At 36.6% G+C, this 16,907-nt stretch overlaps 1 protein-coding gene across 17 annotated transcripts in view; it reads right to left on the bottom strand.

Moving 5' to 3' along the window:
* NSD1 (nuclear receptor binding SET domain protein 1) overlaps positions 1–16,907 on the bottom strand; it is a 153,142-nt gene that overhangs the window by 7,933 nt on the left and 128,302 nt on the right. For all 17 annotated transcript variants that reach the window (XM_079144620.1, XM_079144612.1, XM_079144622.1 and 14 more), the window contains 6 exons: positions 15,078–15,190; positions 10,565–10,834; positions 8,287–8,403; positions 6,745–6,886; positions 2,082–2,188; positions 225–429 (listed from right to left, as the gene is read on the bottom strand). In XM_079144620.1, coding sequence (XP_079000746.1) covers positions 225–429; positions 2,082–2,188; positions 6,745–6,886; positions 8,287–8,403; positions 10,565–10,834; positions 15,078–15,190 — 954 coding nt within the window. The remainder of the gene's footprint in view (positions 1–224; positions 430–2,081; positions 2,189–6,744; positions 6,887–8,286; positions 8,404–10,564; positions 10,835–15,077; positions 15,191–16,907) is intronic.

The following is a 16,907-nucleotide window of genomic DNA, read 5'->3' as shown; positions in this document are numbered from 1 at the left end:
AAAGTACTTGATGCCTAGCAACTTTCTGTTTCTTCTTTATAGCCTAGGATTCTAAGACTTTGTTGTCACGTATTTCCAGAATGAGACATGGACCACAACCCTCAGCAGCATGCATAAAAAAACCAAAAAGCATTTTGTTTTAGACTGAAGCAAGTGGAGTGGCATCAAACCCTGAGAATTCTGGCAGAAAACAAAGAGACCTACAAACAGACTCTTGTACCAACCTGCTGGTCTCTTGGTCAGATTGAGACAGTCTGCGTGGTAAACTTTTGGGCAGCCTGGCTTCTTGCAGGAGACGAGCTGACCAGCATCCCCACAGCTGAAACATTCATCTTCTCGCTCCTTAGTGATTTCACCCTGGCTCCTGCGCTTCCCCTGTTGCTTCTTCTTGAATTTCTTGGACTTTTCTTCTGTAGCAATAGGTTGATTCTAAAGGTCAGAGATTGAGCAGTCAGCACTCTGTCAACAACTTGGTTATATCATATTGAATAGGTTAACTATATTCTCTGAACTTCATTCTGCACTCTGGGAATATAGTTCTCAAAAACTGTTGCGAAGATTAGAGAAAATACAGCAAAGGCACCTGGCACATCAGATACTGGATACAGAGGAGTAGTAATTTCTACTTTTGTTATTAATAACTTTTCACCTGAACGAAATAAGAAAAATGTGCTTCTTTTTGTTGACACATAAGGCTGGAGCTGAAGGTCACCTGCTACATAAATTTCAATTGTACATTTGTCTAATTTCAAAGGTAGAGACATCTCTCTGTGAGTACATGTACATTTCTTAATTTATTCAACAAACCATGAACATTATGTTAAGGTGGCACACCAAAATAATTTTGATCTTTCCCCTCATCAAGAATATGCATCTTTTAAGTCAAATTAGGTTACTGTCTACAACTCCCAACACAGACCCTGGTATTACCAGCAGTTTTTCTGTCTGTTCCTCAGAGCTTCCATCACATAATTCATCTTAGCTTAGAAACATACAGGACCAATCAACAAGGCTTAATCAAGGTCCCTTCTATTCTATTCACTGATAGCCCACAGTGATTTCCATTTCTCATCTTGTGCTCTGGTATGTCTTTCACTGGTTTATAATTGAAATGCTTACAGAGACCTCAAAGATACAGAAACTTGATATTATTAACTAAAATAAAATGAATTACAATCAATTTATAGGACAAACTAGCTGACATTTAAAAACAGGACTATCAAAGGAACAAATTAAAATCCAAAATGAAGCCAAATATAATATAGAGATGATTTTACTTATTTAATAAAATGGAGATATTCGCAGATCTCCGTTCTCCTATGTTATTGATTAAAATGATTTAAACCCTTATTGTTTCCTATTGCTGATACACATTTTTCCTCTTAATGATGGGTTTCATAATAAGAACAAGAAAACACATAATGGGAATTACCAATTGGAGTAATTATGTAGTCAACTTTGCATCAAAATTAAACATCATTTTCATTGCATTGTTACTTAGGATAGAGAAATCCTGAAGCACCCAGATGTTCATCTATTATGGTCAGTCCATTATATAAAAAATTAATCACAATAAATGATCATTAAGACTATAGTGGCAATTTGAAAATAATATTTAAGAAAAGCAGGATAAAGACTTGTAAACAATCTTTCATGGTTATAGAATTGTAACTCAGTTAAAAAACAGAAAGTAAGACAATTGTTTTTGCTAGGGCAGAGGTGCAGGGGATTGAACTCAGGGGCACTCAACCACTGAGCCACATCCCCAATCTTATTTTGTATTTTATTTAGAGACAGGGTCCCACTGAGTTGCTTAACGCCTCACTTTTGCTGAGGCTGGCTTTGAACTTGTGATCCTCCTACTTAGTCTCCTGAGCAGCTGGGATTACAGGCGTGTGCCACCACGCCTAGCACAATGTTTTTATACTTTGTTAAAATGGCAGTTAAGTCTACTACTTTTACCTATTCTCTTTTTTTTGTAATAGAATCTTAAATTGCACTGCAGATTTTTTGGTATCTTTACAAAAGAGAAAGAGATAGCTATACCAGAGAACTGAAGTAATTTAATCTGGAGGTGGTACCTTTGGTCTGACACCCAAGAAGCCACTGCAGTTTGGGGCTCCACATTTGCAAACAGTCTTTCCGTTCCCAAGACATTCTAGGTTGTAATTGAAGGTAAGCTCAGTGCCTGCACAGAAGACCATTAAAGTATTAACAATTAATATGTATGGTTTTAATTATTTCTTAATACAAAAAAATATTAACTTTCAAGAGATTAAGAAAAGGATTTTAAAAAGAATGAACTCTAATCCCACTATATTCATACATTTAATTATAACATTATTAGTCAATACATTGTAAGTGGCTTAACAAATACTTAAAATCACCTTTACTGTAGAAATATTTTTCTCTTTCACTTGTTTTGCCAACTATTCAGATTCAAATTTTTGAACTCAATACCAAAACCAAATACACAAAAAACAACTTAACTCTGTATTGATGTGCCAGGCACTGGAAATGTAAGTATAAAAAAAAAAAAAAAAAAAACTCTGTACTTCAGTACAGAATAATAGTAAAGACTACAGGCTAGCTGTACAACCCAGTTATGCCCAAACCAGGCTACAAAGGTCATCTGAATCCTGAGGAGCCACTCCACTTTTTTGGGAATGCTAGGCATTTGAAGACAAATAAAACATTCAAACTTAATCTAAGCAAATAATGAAGTCAAGTTAGGATTAGGCCTAAAAATGAAAGACTTTTTTTTCCCCCCTTGAGGCAGGGTCTTGCTAAATTGCCCAGGCTGCCCTTGAACTTGCAATCCTCCTGCCTCAGCATTCTGATAACTGGAATTATAGGTATGTGCCATCATACCAAGCGAATTGTTTCTTTATTCAGCTAGGCAAAATAGAAATCACTTGACTCATATTTAGGGGTCATGTTGTAGAAATAATAGAATCACCTGTGTCTGGGTCAGAGCTTAATCATCACAGTCTCAGGCCTGCTGTCAACTTACTGGCCTGAATGTTAGGTGCTCTATTTATACTAGTGAAAAATTCATGATAGAGAATTTTTTTGCAGTGTTGGGGATCAAACCCAGGATCTTGTGCATGTTGGGTAAGCACTTTACCTCTAAGCAACACTTGTCTAGCTACTATAATGGAACTTTTGCAGATCTGATGTATTTATAATGCAACTCCACCATACAGACAAGTGTCAGACAGTAGGATACTAGGCATAACTTGCTGCTCACTGAAAATACACTGTGTAAGCAATCACACAAAATTACAAAAACTAAAGCAGAAAGTATACAGAGTAGTAAGATACAGATACATGAAGGCCTGAGAAGTTTGATGAAAAATCCTGATTATGTCTACCCAGGTCTCAGCTCTGACACACACTTGGCTTCAAACTTCTAATTTTCCCCATTTAATCTGTGCAGACTGGAATCCAAGAGGACAGGAACAATATATCTATGCTGAGAGAACATGGAAAAATTTGTGGCTAGACACAGCAGACAAGGTCATCCCCATGAAAAGAGTGGACAGAAAGAGGAAGCAAGAGAGGGGTTTCTGCAGAGAGGAATCAGATCCAAGAATCCAAGCTTCTTAGTCTGCTTTCTGTTGCTAATAACAATACCAAAGACTGTAAGTTATACAGAAGGGAGGCTGACTTTGGTTCAGAGTTCTGATGCAAGGTTATCATCAGCATATGACAGAGCACAGAAGCAGTGCTGGACATCACATAGTGAAAGGGATTATAGCTATAAATCTTCTGATCTCTTTCCTTCTTATAGACACCAGTATCTAATCATGTGGGTTCTACCCTGATAAACTTATCTAAATATAAATATCATCCAAGGGTATCACAGTTTGATTAAGTTATCTACTCTCTTAATACTTCATGATGGGTTTTAAATTACAACATGTGTTTTAGAGAGGCAAACCATACTGGTTAACAACAAAGAAATACCAGCTTTTTGGATGCAATCCCAGCTACTCAGGAGGCTGCAGGAGGAGGATATCAAGCAAGGCCAAAATAAGAAACTTAAAGAGACTCTGTCTCAAAATGAAAAACAAAACAAAACAAAAAGGGCCAGGGATATAGCTGAATGGTAGAGTAACCCTGGGGTTCAACCCCAGGGTCCATTTGTGCAAAAAACAAAGCAAAGCAGAACACTTATTTTACAATCCTTTTGCAAGGATTATCACAGTATCATTTACTTTTTCCTGATAGCAGAAATCTACACAATTCAATTTGAAGCCATGTGTTATTTCTGGACTTTTTCTTTTTGTATGTGTGCGTGGTACTGAGGATTGAAATCAGGGCTTCACACATGGCAGACAGTGCTCTACCACTGAGCTATAACCCAGATCCCCACCCCAGCTTTTTCCCCCTAATTTTGAGACAGAGTCTCACTAAATTGCACAGATGAACTATGTAATATAGTTTGGATCTTAAATGTCCCCTGTCCACATACTGGATGCCAACAGAGATGCCATTAGTTGGGTGTGGCACCTATAAAAGGTCCAGGGCCTACTGGAATATCTGAGGTCACCCAGGGCATACTTAAAGCGTTCTGTGGGACAACCTCTTCCTTTTTCTTTTTACATTTCCTAGTCATAAGGTGTGCAGATCTGATAACAGCAGAGTTCACCTTATCTTGGAGTAGAGCCTCCAAAACTAAGCCAGAATTAACATTTTCTACTTATACATCCATTCGAAAACTTGACACAAGTTAGCATTTTAAAAATTGAGTATCATTTAATTGAGCAGTGTAGTTTACAGTCACATTTAAGTGTTATTATCTTCACCATTTAATACTTTATGAAAAGCAAATGCAGAATGGGAGAAAGGAACTCATGAATAAATTCTTTCTTATACCTTCATTTATTTAATTTTAGGTGGTGCTGAGGATAAACCCAGTGCCTCACATGTACTAGGCAAATACTCCACCACTGAGTTACAAGCCCAATCCACAAAATTTTTAAATCTGAAAACTGTGAGAACTTTTCTAATTCTAAAAAGTATTAAAGAATGCATGAATCTATCTGTAAAGAATAGATATGATGGAGAAAGAGTGGGAAAAGGGAAGTCCAAAAAATTTTTAAAAACAGTAAAACATATGTTCATATATCAATACCCAAACAATGTAACTCCACATCATGTTCAACCAAAAGAATGGGATCCTAATTAGAATAATTTAGCTTTCAGGGCTTTGAGTCTGCACTTTAAGGAGGGTGTCTGCTAACAGCTTCCTAGTAGCTGCAATATGGCTCCACATGGCATCTTGTAGACAGTTGTATGCCAAAGGAATAAGGATGGAAGTCCTAAACAGCCTCTATAGCTGTGGGCAAGAGGCACTAGATAGAAAAATGGAAGTAGAAACGGTGGAGTCTGATTTGATTGGACCAGCTTTATTTTTCTATTACTGGATATACATTTTGATCTGGATGGCATTATTGGGTCCAGACTGGAGACCTTTCTAAATAAAGGTACAAAGAATCAGCTTGTGAAGTATTGTGCAAGAAGTTTTAAGCAAAAGGAGGAGTGAACCTGGGCAAGGTGTTATGTGCCTATAATCCCATCTACACTAGTCTGAGGCATGACCACCACGCCTGAGCCTAGGAGTTAGTGGCTAACTGAAGCAACAATAATTGCTTCATGACTGGAAAGAGTGCAAGTGTGTTAAATCTTGAGGTCTTTTAAGGGCTTGTGGCAGCTGCAGGCATATCACTTAACCCTTAGAAAGGCAGCTAGAATGGATGCTCTTGGGATAGAAGATTGAATGTGTCATCAATTTAAGTTTCTGCAGAGATCCGAGTATAGTTTTGGGGGCTGGGGTTGTACTCATGAATTGTTATTTCAAGTAGGATGCGAGAAGGGAATAAAGATGCCTAATAAAAATCATTAAGGGGGGGAGAATAATTTATACTCCATGTAATAATATGTCAAAATACATTCTACTGTCATGTATATCTAAAGAGAACAAAAAACCCCAAGAACACATAAAACAAGACTTGATCAAATGGCTTTTTAATTCTTTTATCTTGCTCAATGCTTCCTGAGTTTCCATAACACTTGGCAAAGGGAATTTCAACTCTTCTTCCAGGATACTCAGGGGATTTCTGCTTTAACACTAACTGAACTACACTATTGTCAATTACAAAAGGTCTAAGCCAGTCCCATCTCAGTTTTGAGTATGAGAGAGTGATCTTCAACTATTTTGCTTATGTTCCTAGGAAAATTTCACTTTGAAAAAAATTCATGAAATCTTGTATATTCAAAATTCATAAACTTTATGTAAGTTCAAATATTTTTAAAACATCTATCCAATTTGAATGGTGTCATATGCACAGGTCGAAGTATTTTTTTAAACATCAAAACCTTGAAGCTATAGATTAGGGTCTTCTAATTTATGGAAAATATCCATCACATAATTTTTTATAAAACAACTTAGCCATTGTCAGATTTATTGTCAATTCAAATACACATGTTAATAACTGTCACAATTACAACTATCTCACTTATACATTCAAATTCTTAGAAACACAAGGTGCCAGGCATGACAGATCTGTGCACATTCAAAACTCTGGCTCTTTGGCACCTCAAATGTGACAGATCTGCTTTGTAAAACCTTAGGGAGGGGCTGGGAAACTTTATACTTTGGAATACATGATGTAATATTTTTAGATGATAAAACCTGAAATTCAGGACTTAACTTCAGAATCTTCAAATGACTCTTACCTGCTTTAATATCACTCAGGGCAAAAAGTCCAACACGGGTATCACCATTCACAGACCACTTCTGTGTTTCACAGTTGGGCTGGCAGCAATGATTCATGAACCGAGCATAGTTTCCTTTGGGACCAGCATCAATGATTCGGTCCTAGAATGGAAAGAAAAGTCGCTTGTCAGACTTCCTGAGACCTCTATTATTAACTAAAGCTATTCTAATAATGAGTTGCTATTTTTAAAGTTTGAACCTCCCATAGCAGTGGTTCTAAAAAGTGCAGCCCACTGACCAGCAGCACCAACTCTACCTGTAGAATTATTAGAAATAAAAATTCCTGGGTTGTGCTTCGGTTTAAAACAAACTCTGGAGTGGGGATAAACTAGCTGTATTATATAACAAGCCCTCTAGGGAATTTTGATATATACTGAGGGTTGAGGACCATTGTCCTAGAAGCAGGTTTTCCATTTCCTAATTATGAAGTTTTCAAACCATATATGCACATGACAAATCACCTACTGATATTTAAAACACAATAAATTGCACACCCTAAAGTGCAATCAGAATATCTGGGGGTTGAGGAGCTCATAAACTAAACTTAAGTGTTTATCTACAAGTTAAAAAAGAAAGAAAGAGACACTATTAAAAATAAAAAGGTAGTGAGAGGGAAAACAAAGTTAGTGCAACCTAACATTCAGGCACAGAGGAACTGCAGATACTCAGAAAATAAACATATAAGGACACTAAAATTAGGAACAAATTCAAAAATAAAAGTCCATACACCAATGAAATAAAATTTATCAGATAATAGGGCTGGGGATATAGCTCAGTTGGTAGAGTGCCTGCCTTGCAAGCACAAGGCCCTGAGTTCAATCCCCAGCACCGCAAAAAAAAAAAAAAAAAAAAAAAAAAAAAAAAAAAATCAGATAATTCCTAAAACTAGAATAAGTTCTAGAGTACTGTAATCAGTTTATATAACCTTCTCAATGTGGTAAGTAAATAATAACAAATCACTTAATTTGTAAAATAAAGGGTAAAAATGATTATTTCTCTGGCTTGAAATCTTACTACTATAGGAAAAATTTTATTCCTATACAAACCCAACTTACGTATCATTCCAAAAACAAACAAACAAACAAACAAATGAAAGCAATTTCACTGCCTTTGGCCAAGGATGTACACCAGATGGGTGTGGTGGTGCGCACCTGGAATCTTAGTAGCTCCAAAGGGTAAGGCAAGAAGATGGCAGTTTGAAACCAGGCTCAGCAACGTAGCAAGATTGTAAGCAACCTAGTGAGACCCTGTTTCAAACTAAAAAATAAACAGGGCTGAGGATGTGGCTCAGTGTTTAAGGACCCCTGGGTACCCAAAAAAAAAACAAAAACAAAAACAAAAACAAAACACTGTACACCAGAATTAGCCACCTTATCTACTCCAAAGCCCATATGGAGAAACATTGACTTTGGTCAATGTCCTATCTGCATGTTCCATCTACAAACACTATTTATGATAACCCGAATTTCATTCATCAATACTTACTTTGTTCTATTACTTACTTTATCTAGGGTAAGCATATAAAAATTAGTGATATCATGTTCTTGGGCGTAACGTATTCGAGCTCTGCACTCTTCTTCATCTATTAGTTCACCCACATATTCATTCACGAATTCACCCTACAAGAAACAGCTTCTGAATTAACAGCAAAAGTACACCAGTATGCACATGTAGACTTAACAACTTAAAAACTAATAAAAGTATCAAATTACCCAGTACAGATTTTGTGCATATAATTTTATATGCATATGATTAGTTACCTTATGATTTTTCAACAATTAAGAAAACCACTTTCTCACACCCACTACTGCTGCCAGTGGTAGGATTAGAATACAATGGACATCAAAGATCCACCAGTTAGAGAGGGGAGGGGAGGGGAGGGTAAGGGGGGGAGGGGAGGGGAGGGAAGGGATCTCTTTATCTCCAGAGTCTGAAAGTCAGTTTCCTTAAATTCTGTTCATGTTCCTTGGAGCTCATATTACCTACTATCCCTCCATACTTTATAACACTGTTCTCCCTATACTACAAACAAAATGGTTTTCACACATGATGTCAACTTACTTGCAAGTCTTTAATGCTAACCCCAACAATTACTGATCTTTCAAGTTTCAACTTGAAATATTCTGAGACAAGCTAGTTTCAGGTCTTTGCTACAAGTCTCTAGAGTCCTGTTTTCATATTGGGTCATTATTTCTCTCTCTCTCTTTCCCAATATAAAGTAAATTTAATGAAAGCACAGACTATGTTTCCCTATTTATCACTGTATCATGCAAAATGCCTAGCAAACAGGAGATACATAACAATTATATGAGAAATGACCAACATATTCACTCTCATTCCTAGAAACATCAATAAAACTATTAAGAAACTATAACCAGAAAAAGGCTTACTTTCCTAAAATGTCAAATACACTTTATTTAATACCAAGCCTATATAATATTATCTGTTTATTAGGAAACTGCAAATCGTGCCAGGCACAGAGATGTACATCTGTAATCCCAGTGACTCAGGAGGCCAAGGCAGGAGGATTCCAAGTTCAAGACCTGCCTCAGCCAACTTAGCAAGACCCTGTCTTAATATAAATAATAAAAGGGGCTGGGGATAAAACTCAGGGAGGGGTAGAGTTCCCCTGGGTTCAATCCCCAATACCATAAGAAAAGAAACTTGCAGATCTCTCCAAGCTTCAAGTTAAAGATATCACTGCGTTTTCATTGGAAAAGGCCAGATCATCTGCTGCTTCTTCTTTTTTTTTTTTTTTTTTTTTTTTTTGGTACTAGGGATTGAACTCAGGGGAACTCAACCATGAGCTACATCTCCAGCCCTACTTTGTATTTTATTTAGAGACAGGATCTCACTGAGTTGCTTAGCGCCTCGCTATTGCTAAGGCTGGCTTTGAACTCGACTTCCTCCTGTCTCAGTCTCCCAAGCCAATGGGATTACAGGTATGTGTCACCATGTCCAGATTCGGCTTCATGTTTTATGAACCCACTGTTTCCCCTTCCACCTAAATTTTTTTATTTTATTAAAAGTTGATTAGCCAGGTGTGGTACACATGCCTGCAATTTCAGTAACACAGGAGGCTGGGGCAGAAGGATTGTAAGTTTGAGGCCAGCCACATAAACTTAGGGAGACCCTGTCTCTATATAAAAAATAAGAAGAGCTGCGGACATAGCTCAGTGGTAAAGCACCCTTAGTTCAATCCCCAGTACTTAGAACAACAAAAAAAGGTGATTAATATCTCTGCATCATGTGCTCATTATCCTTTCTCACTTAAATACTGGTTCTAGGATTTTCACAAAAGAGCAAATAATGCCATAAGGTCCTATGAATTTCCTTCTTTTCTCTCACATTTTTCCACCTAGTGAACATGATTAACAGAGGACTTTAAGCAGGGTACAGTGGTGCATGCAACTCCCAGCAACTCAGGAGGCTCAGGCAGAAGGATCACATTTCGACACCAGTCTCAGCAACTTAGTGAGATCCTGACGCAATAAAAATAACAAGGGTTGGGGATATAACTGAGTGGGTGAGTGCTCTGGGGTTCAACTTCCAGAACCAAAAGGGAGGGACAAAAAAACTTCAGAGAAGATTAAGATAATATTCTATATTCAAGCTTCTAAACTCCAGGAGTTCGCACAATAAATTAATAAGGTTAATCCTCAAACTGTAACCTTTGTTATTTTCCTTTATAATAAAAATTCTCACATTCATAAAGAACAACTAATCTTATCAAGCAACAAAAAGAAAAAACATTTGGCAATTAAGAATAGACTTCTTCACCTTTTTAATATCTGTTTTTGTCCGAAGACCCCAGCCCCTCTGTAATGTGCGGAAAATTTCAACCTCTGGATATTGGCGTTTGCTGAAGCACTGATTTTGGCATCGCCCTCCGGCAGGACATACTGTGGGGTGACACTCATAGAGTAGCATGCGGTTGATGCACTCAGAGTCTATCCCACAGGGGTTCTCATCAGTAGCTTTACAGTTACAACGAGGAATTTCTGACAAGTCCGCGGTGAAGATCTGTACCCTGCCAATAGGACGGTTAACCTGGAAAATAAGCACATGGTATTATCAAGTAAGAGAAAATGAAACAGTAAGAAACCTATATTCGGCAAATTTCCTTTTTTCTCATATTTATTGGTACATTATAGTTGTAGATAATGGGAACATTGAAATGTTCTTCTCCCTTGAAAATATATACCACATTTTACATAATTTTACTGATACTTATTTGGTACCAGGGATTGAACCCAGGGATACTTAACCCTGATCGACATCCCTATCCCATTTTGTTTTTTACCTTGAGACTGGGTCTCACTAAGTTGCTGAAGCTGGCTTTGAACTTGTGATCCTCCTGCCTCAACCTACCTAGCCCCTGGGACTGGGATGACAGGCATGCACCACTGTGCCTGATTATATAATTTTAAACAACCAAGATTTAAGTAGCTTGATATAAAGTATCAATTGATATATAAAAATGTGACTCTCACAAAAATTTTTTTTAAAAATTCATATAAAAATCAACTTCAAAGCTGATAAGCCAAATGAATCAGAAACCAGATTTCTGCTATTGCATGTGGACACTGCATTTAGCTACTACATAAAAAATCCACTATTCTTAAATGCAAAACATTTGGCATGAAAACATTTTGAGTAATCTGGTTTCCTATATATGAAGACATAGTTTAATATTTACTATTATAATTTGAAATCTTTTGAAAGGACTATAGCACTGTTATTCATGTGTTCATGTAGAGTACATTAAACTCTGGTGAGAGAAAACATGTAGGTCAAAGAGCTGCTGTAATATCAAAGCCATTCATGAGTTTTTACAGATACCAGCAACAATACTGAGAAAAACCCCCAGATATTTCAAATGAGATGGATTTGTTCACTAGAATACTCCCCTAGTTGGTATTATAGTCAAACTGACTCTTCAAAGAGAGCCCGTACAGAAAATCTGACTACTCAGGCATTGTTTGGTTTTATACATTACTTTGCTGATGATACTATTTTGAGAATAAGATTAGTATCCAGCCCAGCAACTTCTTAAACAAGGCAAATATTGTAATTCTCTCCCTTCTTTATGTCTTCTATAATGTCTGTAATATCAATGATTCTAAATTACTAATTCCAGTTAATCTAAAATAATTATGACTCAGGCTGAGGACATAGGTCAGTGGTAGAGTATTTCCCTAGAATGACCGAAATTAAATGTTCTCAAAATAAAGTCATTGTTGCTACGTGTAGTGGTGCATGCCTGTAATACCAGCAACTAGGGAGGCTGAGGCAAAGAGTACTATAAGCAAAAGCCAGCCTCAGCAACCTAATGAAGCCCTACGCAACTTAGTGAGATTCTGTTTATCTCTGTCTGTCTGTCTCTCTCTCTCTCTCACACACACACACACACACACAAATAAATAAACAAACACTGTTAGGGAAGTAGCTCAATGGTTAAGCACCCCTGGGTTCATTCCCCCATATAAGTCAATCAGCAAGCAAGCAAATAATAGTTCCTATTACTTAAAAATCTACCTCTATCCTCCAAATTGCAAAATGCTGGCACTTGGTCTCTTATTCTTTACAATATTATAAAAATTACAACCTATCAAACTGTCTCTCTACGAAAATTTAAAAGGACACATATCTTTGCCAGACCCGAGGTCAGCCAACCAAGACCACAGGTCTTAAATAGGGCATATGAACATTTACTTGTAATTCAAGGTATCTTTATCCCATGCCTCTCCACCACGTTTAAAGATTTACACATACATATTTATATTTCAGGTATTGTGAATAGGTCACAGGTTTCTGACAGAGCTTAACTCTCTCAGTGATAGTACAAAAACAGCCACAGATGATGTAGAAATGAACAAGGATAGCTGTGATCCAATAAAACTTTATTCACAGACACTGAAAGCTAAATATAATCCTGTGTGTCATGAAATATTATCTTTATTTTTCCTTCAACCATTACAAAATGTTTAAAAATCACGGTGAGCTCATTGGTATTAAATAATACACAGCCAGTAGATCAGATATGACCTATATAGGAATTTGCTAACACCTGCTCTAGTTTGCTGAAAATATGTCGGTTTAAATTTTAAAGAGTACAGAGAAGGAATTGGTCTCTAAATTCTGGGATGGGATCACTCACAGGAAGCTGCTTTCTCAATACCCAGGGTTCAATACAGTAGATGTGCTACTCTGAAAGGCCTACCTTAATGTTATCTTGACCCCTAGGACTGTATGAACAGGATTACCAAATTACTTTTCTTTTCCTCTACCTAACTACACTTTGGTGTTACTTTTTCACATATAGTGATTCTACTGAACTCTTGATATATTGCCAGGATCCTTTATCAGATATTTATAAGCTTTGAGTTTCTTTTCCTTACATAGTTTTAATTATCTGCTAGGACTGATATTTTATGATTTTTATTCCATCTTATATCCTTCAAAGATCAAAATGAAACTATTCATTTTGCTAAAATGAAAACAATTTACTTACTTGAAAAGGATGCAACTCATCCTATCTTGTTAATACCATTGTAGGACCATCATACCTTTTATCCTACTTTTTAAATTGATGGATTATAATTACATATGATAGTGGGATTTAAAATAAGTAGCAAGACTATGGAAAAATAATGATACACATAAAAATAATGAAATAAGAGTCACAATTTAGTTTTCTTATCTCTTCTCTTTTTCTTTCTTTTTTCTATGATGGCAGGGATTGAACCCAGGGACTCACACATACTACTCCAAAGTTCTGCCACTGAGCTATGCCCTCACACTTTAGTTTTCTTACAGCATTCCCAAAGTACTACATCTTCTTTCAAGAATTATATTTAAAAAAAAAAAAAAAAAAAGGAAATGCCATCTCTGTAACCCACTAGGATAGGGTTGCCAGATTTAGCAAATAAAAATCCAGGACATTAAGTTAAATCTGAATTTTGGATAAACAATAAATAGTTTCTTAAGTCCCACAAAATATTTGGGACATACTGAAACATATTTGAACTCTAAAGAGATGATGATACAAAAGTAAAATCTGAGATTACCATACCTTGGAAACTTAAAAGAAAAAGTAAGAAAAGACAAGACGTGAATAATACTTTTTTTAAGGACAAAAAATAAATAGGATTCTCATTCAGAAATAAACATCCTAGGTGGTGAACTCATTTTGCTAATATGGTTAAAAAAGCATCCTTTCATGTTTTATGAGGTGTAAATATTTAAAAGAACTTATCTGATAAAAGAGATATGTAAATAGCCGGGTGTGGGGATGCATACCTGTAATCCCACAGACTATGGAGGCTGAGGCAGGAGGATTGTGAGTTCAAAGCCAGCCTCAGCAAAATCAAAGTGCTAATTAAGCAAATCAGTGAGAACCTGTCTCTAAATAAAATACAAAATAGCTCTGGGGATGGGGCTCAGCAGTCAGCGCCCCTGAGTTCAATCCCCAATTCCACCCCACCCCACCGGTGGAGATTTGTAAATAGGTATTAGAAATACTAAAATAGTTTTTTTGGTAGTGAGGATTGAACCCAGAGGCACTTTAACACTAAGCCGTATCCCGAGCCCTTTTAATATTTTAGCTTGAGACAGGGACTCCCTAAGTGGGTAAGGGCCTTGATAAGCTGCTGAGACTGGCTGTGAATTTGTGATCCTCCAGTCTCAGTCTTCTGAGCTACTGGGATTACAGGTATACACCATTGCACCTAGCACAAATACTAAAATTTCTACTTCACAGTTATTGTTATGTCTTTTAATTATGCATATAAATAACTTCAAATGTTAAACAATACAAAAGGTTCTCTGAACATGGATAGCAACAGCTACTTTATCAGGTAGATTGAGGGTTAGAAATACTTAATAATAATTCTCCTTACCATTTCCTAGTCATGTTGGTCCTCTAAAATGTCTTCAGATCAGTCATTACTAGGAAAACTTACCATGAGTATTATGCATACAATATCAGGATGCTTTATCACATCATAGCTCTTTGGTCTCTTCAAACAGGAAGATGTGAATACAATCTATTCCACTTACTTATGAGAATTTCCAAAGTAGCAAAAAGAAAGATTGCTTCAATGAACAGTTGATTTTTTAAAGTGTATTCACTGAGTTAGAAATGATACTCTGGTACTTTTTCCTTCTTTTAATCTACCTCTGCTTCGTAACAACTATGCTTATGCTGTCGATTCTTAGCATAAGGAGGTGGGAAAAAAGCAAGCCATACAGTGAGTCTCCTAGAGTTGGTCTCCCAGGATTTCTTTCTCACCTTTATGTGTTTATAAGGTGGTGGTTTCTTGTCATTCTTTCGATCTTCCTGCAGCTGTCTTAGCTCTTTTTGGGCTTTTAACTCTTCAAACCTTGCTGCAGCTTCCTGAAGAGCTGAGAAAACACATAGCACAAGTCACTTAACAACATCTGGGTGGTGGTTATTTTGCTTTTGCTCCCTATTAACTGGAAAAATCTGTATTTTATACAAAATGCAATCAACACTATATATATATGGAAAACCAAGAATATATATCACAACTATTTCCAAATAGGTTATATAGTCCCTGAGGTATTGAGACATGGCATTAGGACAAAACAAAATCCGTAACTAAATGGCAAAATACACAATACCACTGTCAGAGGAAAAAAAAACAAATTATAGCTGAACGATGTGAAAAAGTCCACAGACAACATCTTAAAACAAATAAACTTTATGTGCTCAGCAGAGTCACTGTGTAAGCCTAATTCTTTATTTAGTCCTCAGTCTCCAGCTTTTAGAAACATACTATTTCCTCCAATCTATAGATAATGTGCTCCATATCCTCTGAAAGGAATTTAAAGTTGAAGTTCTTCTCATCTCTAGAATACCTGTCGTACTTTTCTTGTTATTTCTTTTGTAACATTGGGAATTGAACCCAGGGTCTCATGCATGCTAGGCAAGCATATTACCACTGAGCCTCCAAAGCAAATGGGATTACAAGTGTGTGAAACCACACCTAGCCCCATTCTACTCTTCTAATACTGATTCTATAAATAGCCATTATGAACTCTAATGATAGACAAAACTACATTTAAGTCCTTTCCTTATAAATGTTTAAAAGGTCGAAGTATCTGAAAACCCCAACAAAATACTGAGATTCTCATTCTTCTCCATTATTAAAATTTTTTTGATTCATTATTCCTCATACAGAAAAATTCCAAGAATTCCAACTCTTCCCACCATGCTCCCTATAGCTTTCCTTGTGTCAATTCTTTAAAAAACAAATCCTCTTTGACTCATGCCTTCTTCCCTGTCACCATTTACATGATATCTGTGAACTGTCCTAAAATTCATCCTTCCACATTTTATTATTAACACGTCCTGCCTTGTATATATCAATGTCTACCCAGTATCCCTCATCCATCCACTCCATCCTATGAACAATTCCATTATAGTCTCATCTATTCTGTCTAGAACTACTAAAAACAGCAATCTCACTGACATTTCTAGCTGTGTACACTCACCTTTAAAAAAAAAAAAAAATTTGTAGTTGTAGATGGATAAAATGCCTTTATTTTATTTGTTTATTTTTGTGTAGCACTAAGGATCGAACCCAGTGTCTCACACATGCTAGGCGAGTGCTCTGCCACTGAGCTACAGCCCCAGTCCTATCCCTTTGGTTTCATACTCTTATCAGAAGCTGAAGTTTTTAAAACTTTCTCACCATGTAACTTAATTCTCTTTTAAGGCAGCCAGTCCATTGCTCTCTCAATCCTGTGCTTAAACTATACCAAATACTCAGAGGATGTTAATCAAACATGGTAAATTCAATGTGCGCTTTCACATGTTGTTTTCTACACACAACATTTAAGGACCCTTCCTAACTCACAGTCAGAGTAGGGATTTAGATTCTGGAGCCCAATTGCTAGTGTTAGACTCTTCTACTACTTACTGACACCGGGAGCTCAGGCAAATAATATAACATTCACGTCTCCTCAGTTTCCAAAATATGCAAAATCAGGACAGAATCTACTTTGCAGGGCTGCCACGGGACCAAAAACCAAAGGTAAATACCTGACAAAGCCTACCAAACAATAAATGGTAACCATTATCATCATCATCCATTCA

Source organism: Sciurus vulgaris (genome assembly GCF_902686455.1).
Source record: "Sciurus vulgaris genome assembly, chromosome: 6".
Taxonomy (NCBI): Eukaryota; Metazoa; Chordata; class Mammalia; order Rodentia; family Sciuridae; genus Sciurus; species Sciurus vulgaris.
This window is presented reverse-complemented; position numbering and strand designations above follow the sequence as displayed.